Source organism: Drosophila santomea, chromosome 3R (assembly GCF_016746245.2).
Source record: "Drosophila santomea strain STO CAGO 1482 chromosome 3R, Prin_Dsan_1.1, whole genome shotgun sequence".
Classification (NCBI taxonomy): domain Eukaryota; kingdom Metazoa; phylum Arthropoda; class Insecta; order Diptera; family Drosophilidae; genus Drosophila; species Drosophila santomea.
In genome coordinates this window covers 17,403,400-17,411,286 of record NC_053019.2, presented here as the reverse complement: position 1 = coordinate 17,411,286, position 7,887 = coordinate 17,403,400, and the positions used below count along the sequence as shown (strand labels likewise).

The window sequence follows — 7,887 nt, the reverse complement described above, 5'->3', positions numbered from 1 at the left end:
AGAGATGTTTAATGCGGATAAGGGGATGTGTTCCGTTTGAATGTTTGCAATATTTATTAAACATGTGTCCCCACATATGCGTTTAACAAATAGTACTCCATCTTAAATAATTCGCCACTTCGACAAGGACATTAACAAACGATTTTTGAAGGTTCACTATACGCCTTGCAGGCTAGCAAGTTTCGTCGAACAAAATCTTTGGATTTATGGAGAAACATATGTATAAAACCATTAAATAAAACAACCCTAAGCATTTAATTTTAACGCAATAAAGCATTGTATTTAAACCGGATTGGCATATTGGGGCCTTGGGTGTATCAACCGTTTTTAACATTTCACATTCACTTTACATTATTACCGACATATTGTCCAATTCTGTGTAAAGATTTGCCGAAATGTATGCAGCATTAGTTTGGTTCGGGGTATATAATTTTTGTAAATTCAAGAGTAAGCTTGTAAGGGAATATTCTGTGGCGGTTTTCTGGATGTTCAGTCGAAGGCTTGACTGGGTGTGTTGCACAAAGGTCTACAGTGTAAGCTGAAGTCTTTTCTTACCCCGTATCTACAACCAGCATTCTAGAGGATATGTCGTTCTGTCGTTCTAACAGTAAATGGTATCAAATTATAGAAAAAAACAATTTGTGCAGGACTTGGCGTATAAACTGTGGACACTGATGACGTGCTCTTTGCAACATCAGCTGATATCACCGCAGTTCTAGTTAGAAATCTCTCCCTGTCCATTGCCAAAGAAGCCTTACAGGAGTATGTTTGTTTCTTCGAAAAATGGATGCAGTCGGTGCCGGAGCATAAGTCTCATTAGAAATATTTTGGAGTCATCCTGGACATAAAATTACACTTTGGTCGTCATTGGTGCTACATTGGTGAAAATGTCGTGGCTCTTGTCTCCTAGGAGCAAGCTCTACTTAGAAAACAAGGTGGCCATATATAAAACAATCCCTTGCACGATTTGGAGAAATGGCCTTCAAGTTTATGGAACTGCTGCTGAATCGGACATAAACAAAATCCGTATAGCTCACAGTAAAATGTACAACGATTCCTGGTACATTCGTTCTAGTGACAAAAATAGATCTGGCAATACAGAAGGTTGGTGACGTCACTCACAGAATCTCTCATTTGGAACCCTTTCGTAACGAACAGACCGCATATCTCACTACATGCAAGGAAACACCCCCAAAACTCGCACAAGTCAAAATCTTAAAGCATTTTAACTGCATATTTATACATATATCACATCCACCACGCCTACAAGCTGAGGCTAGTGCTTCTATCCTAATACCCAATAACGCCAAACCGATCCAAATCTTGTACGCGTAGACTTACCTCACTCAAGCCTTATATAGCGAAAATACTTGAGCAAAATAAATACAAAGGTTTGTGCTGGTTTGTTCTAAGCAACTAACTTATATACAACAAGAGAAAAAGAATTAAACGAAAAATAAATAATAATGTTTCAAAAGTGTGAGCGTGACAGTTGCTTGCGCTGCGTCTTAGTCTCGAAGTCTGCATGCTAGATCTTAACTTTCTAGCTTTCTAGATTACATTGTCAGCTCATCGAGGTCTTCATGCTGAATCCACAATCCAACTGCCAGCCGCTTAAGGGCGGCACCATGTCGGTAACCCTAGATAGCTATTGCGATAATAGTTACTGCGGGTGTAGTGATCCTGAAGTCCTGAAGTAGTTTGAAGCCGTCGATTATATTTCTCAAAATGGTTCACCCCAAATTTTGTTTTTTAGATCAACAAAGCAAAAGGAAGGTGTTATAGTTAAGTTTAGTTTTTGGAAATACTGTTTTATTCAACATAAATTGTGTTTAAAAGTAATTTTACTTGCATTTTGTATTTCATGTAATGTATATAGTACTCGATGTTATATAATAACGCATATGCTATTTGAATTTGATTGCTAAACTTGTAGCTATTCATCTTTGAACAATTTCGATTTACTTGGTAACGGTTAGAAAATGAGCTAGAAGAATACACTATGAACATTGGCAAACATGCAAATACAAGGTTCAAATCTGCTGTAGTTCCTGCGTGCTAGTCGTGTGTATCAACATGGTGTTGTTTTAGAGCCTGATATGAAGGTGCAGCGACGGGTGGAAACGGTAGCAGTTCGGCAGTCCCCTAAATTGTATATCTAATTTCCATTTTTTCATATTTTCTTTTAAGTAGTTATATAAGGGTGTGGAAGCTGCACTTAATCGTCAACAATTTAGCTACTTGGCCAGCTTGGCAATACTTAATCGTCGTATGTGTTATGGGGTGGGTTTGTGTGTTGCGTGCTAAACAGTGTGTATTCTTAACTTTCGATATCTCAACAACAGACATTGAAGATGTTCGGGACTTTTGTTGAGCCGGTGGCAGCTGCACATGCGTCCGTTGCCCACGAAGCAGCGAAATCGGTGGTTTAGGTCCATTTCGGTGTTTCGCTGGGCAACAATGCTGTGTGGCAACATGCGCAACCTGCCAGCGGCTCTTTAAAAATAGCGATCCACTGCTGTTGTTCCTCCTAAACGCTGCACTTGATAATTACAAAAATAAGCGACATAGACATATAGAAATTTAACAAAGACTACAGAACATAATGTACAAAAAAGGAGGGAAAAACTGAAATAAAAATTCTTGGACAGGAATGTATGCAAAATTTTAAAATTTATAAGCACATGTCTGGACCTACTGCTCAGCAATATGTGCATATGTAAAAAAAAACAACGAACAAACTTTAACAAACTCGTATTATGCTTTCATATGCTTCTAGGATCGTGTCCTCTAAACTATATAGTAAGTATTGGCATACAGACATATATATCGGAGAATATATATGCGTGTTTAGTGTGGTAACTATTATAACTGTTGCGTACACAAGGACCGAAATATTCTTGAGTGTTTCAGTTTCACTATAAAAAGACACGGCAAAAGTATTTTGAAATCGAATATAATCCTAGCTGTTGCCTGACTGCCAAAGGATGAGTTTAGTTGGGTACAATATTTAGTGGGTGGAGCTTCTGTTGTAATAACTTGAACTGTTTCTTCTGGATAGGTGTTGATGCTGGTTCTCCTTCTGGTTAGTTATATTTTGTTTTGCACTTATAGAATTTAGTCGGTGAATTTGCGATTGACGTTTCGGCCGAAAAGGGCGTTACGAATCTCGGGCACCAGCTGCTGCGAAATGAGCTCTAATCTGGACTCCAGCGTATTGGGCACCTGAAGTGGTTTATAAGATCATTTCGGATTTCTCTTTTCCCACCGAATGGGCAGTGCTTACCTTGATGCGTCCGTTGAGAGCCAGCAACTCAACACCACCGCAGGTGTCAGCAGAGAGGAAGTCTTTCTCGTCGATAAACAAATCGACGTTCTGTTGGATCTGGGCCTTGTATTGCTCCACGGCGTTAGGCAGGACGTCACGTACCAGAGGCACGTCCACCTCGCGGCAGCGCAGGATCACCTTTGGCTCCATGATCTGAAACAGGCCCTGAACGATGAGCTTGGTCAGCACAGTCTGGTACTCGGACTGATTCTTGGTGACTTCGCCGAGACGCTTGCGGGCATCATCCAGCACGCTGCTCACATGGTCTTCGCGCACTTTTAGCACCTACAGAGGATTACGAATGAAAACCCTTAGTTTTCATGTTTTTATGGCAATCAACTAGAAGAAACCCACCTTCAGACGAGCCTGGTTGAGCATGTTGGAAGACTGAATCTTTTTCTGCAGCTCCACTTGCTTCTCCTTCTTTTCGTAGTACTCCATGATCTTGAGACGTTGCTGCTGGACGAGACGTCCCTTCTCGATGTTGAACTCCTCCTCGGCCTTGGCGTCGATCTCCTCGGCTTTCTCATTGGCCTCCTGCTCAATGAACGCCATCATGTGTTTGATCTGAAACAGTCCTTCTGTTTAGTAGTTGCCTGTGTGTCACATGATAACTGCATTTAGTGGACAAGAGAGTTGTCCAAGACCCTAGCCTCTATTTATTTTCGTTTAAGTTTTGATAACGTAAGGGGTCCGCTGGTCGTGTGACAGAGAGTGCGAGTGTGGGGTGCAGGGCTAGTCGTCTCGCTCCAACACATTGCCCCATTGCGGGGGCCGTGTCACATGACCAGCACGAATTTGTACTTACTTTTAACGCAAAGTATATTGGACAAATACATTTATGTCTTTATTAACCAACAAATCTGCTAAAACTCCGGCATTACCTAAATGATCTGGCCCAGTTGGAAGTGTGCAAGTCTAACTGGACTGGCGGTGAAAAGTTCACATGACCTGGGAGATCCCATGACTTCGCCATCTTTATTGCAAAAGCAAACTTTGGAGAAAACTCTAAATTTGCTTGTTTTTCTACGACATTGATGACCTTTTGGTTCCAAATTTCAATTACCTGCTTTTGTACATCAGCATCGCTCAGTGCCATTTTGACTGTATTTTACACTGCACAAACCGAAAAGAAATTCAAGTGTTTCGAAGAAGCCCACGTACAACAGTGCCTGAAATAATTGCAAATTGAATTAAGCTAATAAATTCACATCGGAGCTGAGTTGGAAACCGAGGCCGAACACGAGGAGAGTGGAAAACGATAAGTTACTTTTGCCTTCTGCCCAACGTCTGAAAATTTTCACTGCAAATCGATCATATGATTTCACGAAAGTGTGACCCTGCGATTGGATGGGTAAAAATGTGTATTTATTGCAGCTGTCAGAGCACCGATGTAATTGTTATCGCACTTGTAACAGATGGGGTATTCACTTTAATCGACAAGACGGATACCAACTGAAAAAAAAGTATTTTTAAAATATTTTATGTTCATATAGTTTTGATCAAAAATAAGAATAAAAATCCTTTAAAATTTATAAATATAATATATTATATATAATAATATAGTAAATATAATAAAATTAATTTTTGAAGCAATGAACAAATGCATTCCCATTATGTCAGCCAAGAAAAGCATCTGCATTCAAGATTGTGCTTTTAATCGATAGTGTGATTGGAGTATTACAACCTGTGATGTGACAATTTTTGCCATCCCTGTTTTGTGGTGAGTGTATTTTAATATAGACACGCTGCCAAAAATTTGAGTTTTCTTCGGGATTTCGCTGAGCCGTTGAGTCCTTTTCAACTATATATTTTCGCGCTTTTAATCCTCACATTTGAGAGCCATGGAGACGCTCTTGGAGCAGCAGCGGCGCTTGCACGAGGAACGCGAGCGCCTGGTCAAACTGATGGTGGACGAGCATGCAACCAAAAAGCCGGGTGAAAAGGAGCGCATCCATTCGGAGCACCGGCTTAAGTATCTCATGGAACTTCACCACAATGCCACGTCTCAGCTGCGCGATCTTTACGAGGACAAGGACAATGAGCGAAAGGCCGAGATCGCCGCTCTTTCGGGGCCCAACGAGTTCAACGAGTTTTATGCCCGCCTCAAGCAAATCAAGCAGTTCTACAAGTCCCATCCGGCGGAGGTCAGCGTACCGCTGTCCGTCGAGTTCGACGAGATGATTCGGGTGTACAACAATCCGGACGACATGAGTGCCCTGGTGGAGTTCACAGACGAGGAGGGCGGCGGTCGATATCTGGACCTCAACGAATGCTACGAGCTGTACCTTAACTTGCGGGCCGTGGAGAAGCTGGACTATATCACTTACCTTATGTCCTTTGACCACGTCTTCGATATTCCGCGAGAGCGCAAGAATCGCGAGTACCGCTTGTACATAGAGACCCTTAACGACTACCTGCACCACTTCATACTGCGAATCCAGCCACTGCTCGACTTGGAGGGGGAGCTGCTGAAGGTGGAGCTCGACTTCCAGCGCCAGTGGCTGATGGGCACGTGTCCGGGTTTTTCAATTAAGGAAACTGAGTCGGCGCTAGCCAACACCGGCGCCCACCTCGATCTATCCGCCTTCTCCAGCTGGGAGGAGCTGGCATCCCTAGGATTGGATCGTCTGAAATCGGCGTTGGTGGCCCTAGGTCTTAAGTGCGGCGGCACGCTGGAGGAGCGAGCACAGCGTTTATTTTCTACGAAAGGTAAAAGCACTTTGGATCCCGCACTGATGGCCAAGAAGCCAAGTGCAAAGACTGCCAGTGCGCAGTCACGGGAGCATGAACGTCAAAAAGAGATTGCCCAGCTAGAGGCGCTGTTGTACAAATACGCGGAGCTGTTGTCTGAGCAAAGAGCGGCTACCAAGGAGAATGTGCAAAGAAAGCAGGCTCGGACCGGGGGCGAGCGAGATGATAGCGATGTGGAGGCCAGCGAGTCGGACAACGAAGATGATCTCGACGCGGACGACGTTCCGTACAATCCCAAAAACCTGCCGCTCGGATGGGACGGTAAACCTATCCCCTACTGGTTGTATAAACTGCACGGCCTAAATATCAGCTATAATTGCGAAATATGCGGAAACTTTACATACAAGGGGCCCAAGGCTTTCCAACGACACTTCGCCGAGTGGCGTCATGCGCATGGCATGCGATGCCTCGGCATTCCAAACACCGCCCATTTCGCCAATGTCACCCAGATCGAGGACGCCATCACGTTGTGGGAGAAACTCAAGTCCCAAAAGCAGAGCGAGCGCTGGATAGCCGATCAGGAGGAAGAGTTTGAGGACTCGCTGGGAAACGTTGTCAACAGAAAGACGTTCGAGGATCTGAAACGCCAGGGACTACTATAGAGAACATACTTATATTTGCTTAAGTACTGGTCAATACTATTTGACACTTTTAAAACTTCAACCATCTTTGTAATTCAAAACGGAATGACACTAAAATTGGTTTTAAGGAATCTAATGTTAAGCTATAAAACCATTGGCCGTGCTTTTTATTTATTAAAAAACACCACCATGGATCATGCTACGATTAATTATTAGAATCATTTGTAGTTTACAATAATACCAACGTCGTGTAGTTTTCGATTAAGAAATATAACATTAGTAAACAATAAGGGCCTCCATTTTCAGTCCCATATCCTTCACCTTAGCCAAAGGTAGAAGGGAAATGGTTCGCCGTGGCACCTGGGATTCTGTTTTTTGGGCCTGAAGCCAGGGAAACTCCTGGTACTGGCTCTCTTGGCTAAAGCGAATAAATGCCTCCTGGGTAGTGTGCAGATGAACCTTAAACTGGCAACTTCCGGCGGGGAGCTTAGGAACCTGATTCATGCGCTGAGAGATTTGGTAGATGGCAGACCGCATTTCCTGCTCAAACTCCGTTAGCTGATCCTCAGCCGGTAGGCCACAATCCTGGGCTTCTAGTTGAATTTTATAGCGCTCCAACTTCTCATTCTCCTTCTGATATACTATTATCTCTAGGCACTGCAGCTCACGGCGGCGGATAAGTTCTTGAGCGGATTTTAGAACGCCGGCTAGGTAGTTATTAAGCGGTGGATATATGGACACAAAGATGGGCGAGTTATACATCCGCTTTATTTTAAAAATGTGCGAGGGGTATATACCCCGCACGTATAGAATGTGATTCACTAGCACCTCCATCGCCTCTACCATGATGTCGGCCGCAATCTCCGCCTGCATTTGGCAAACAGTTGATATTTTATTTGTTTTCAGTTATAAGCTACGTTGATTAGTGGTGGTACACTAAAAAAAACATTGAATCGATATATCAAAGGAATAACTTTAAACCGACAGAGCGAATCGTTTTAAATTGCTTTCATTTTCTTGTAAAGCATATTCTTTGATCATCCACGTTCACCTATAGAGGTGAATAGTATCCAAAGAATTTATTTGTATTTTAAGTTTCTTATGTATGACATTAACTGTGTCTTTTAAATCTTACAACTTTTCATTTCTTACATTTGTGATTGCACTTTGTATACAATAATGCTAATCTAGAGTCGTTTTAATATTTTTTAGATCCATTTTTGC

At 42.6% G+C, this 7,887-nt stretch overlaps 3 protein-coding genes across 3 annotated transcripts; 1 reads left to right on the top strand and 2 right to left on the bottom strand.

The window, feature by feature from the left end:
* Positions 1 to 1,790: 1,790 nt before the first annotated feature.
* Positions 1,791 to 4,745, bottom strand: LOC120452259 (V-type proton ATPase subunit E). The gene is made up of 5 exons (XM_039636389.2): positions 4,599 to 4,745; positions 4,395 to 4,500; positions 3,683 to 3,895; positions 3,287 to 3,613; positions 1,791 to 3,225 (listed from the first exon to the last, which is right to left on the bottom strand). Exons 2-5 carry the CDS (start codon positions 4,425 to 4,427, stop codon positions 3,118 to 3,120), a joined length of 681 nt encoding a protein of 226 aa, XP_039492323.1. The 5' UTR covers positions 4,428 to 4,500; positions 4,599 to 4,745; the 3' UTR covers positions 1,791 to 3,117.
* Positions 4,746 to 5,042: 297 nt separating this feature from the next.
* On the top strand, positions 5,043 to 6,953 carry LOC120453299 (splicing factor 3A subunit 3). The gene has a single exon (XM_039637931.2). It carries the CDS (start codon positions 5,173 to 5,175, stop codon positions 6,682 to 6,684), a length of 1,512 nt encoding a protein of 503 aa, XP_039493865.1. The 5' UTR covers positions 5,043 to 5,172; the 3' UTR covers positions 6,685 to 6,953.
* LOC120453300 (DNA polymerase zeta processivity subunit) lies at positions 6,785 to 7,723 on the bottom strand. The gene has a single exon (XM_039637932.2). It carries the CDS (start codon positions 7,534 to 7,536, stop codon positions 6,940 to 6,942), a length of 597 nt encoding a protein of 198 aa, XP_039493866.1. The 5' UTR covers positions 7,537 to 7,723; the 3' UTR covers positions 6,785 to 6,939.
* Between the last annotated feature and the right edge of the window lie 164 nt (positions 7,724 to 7,887).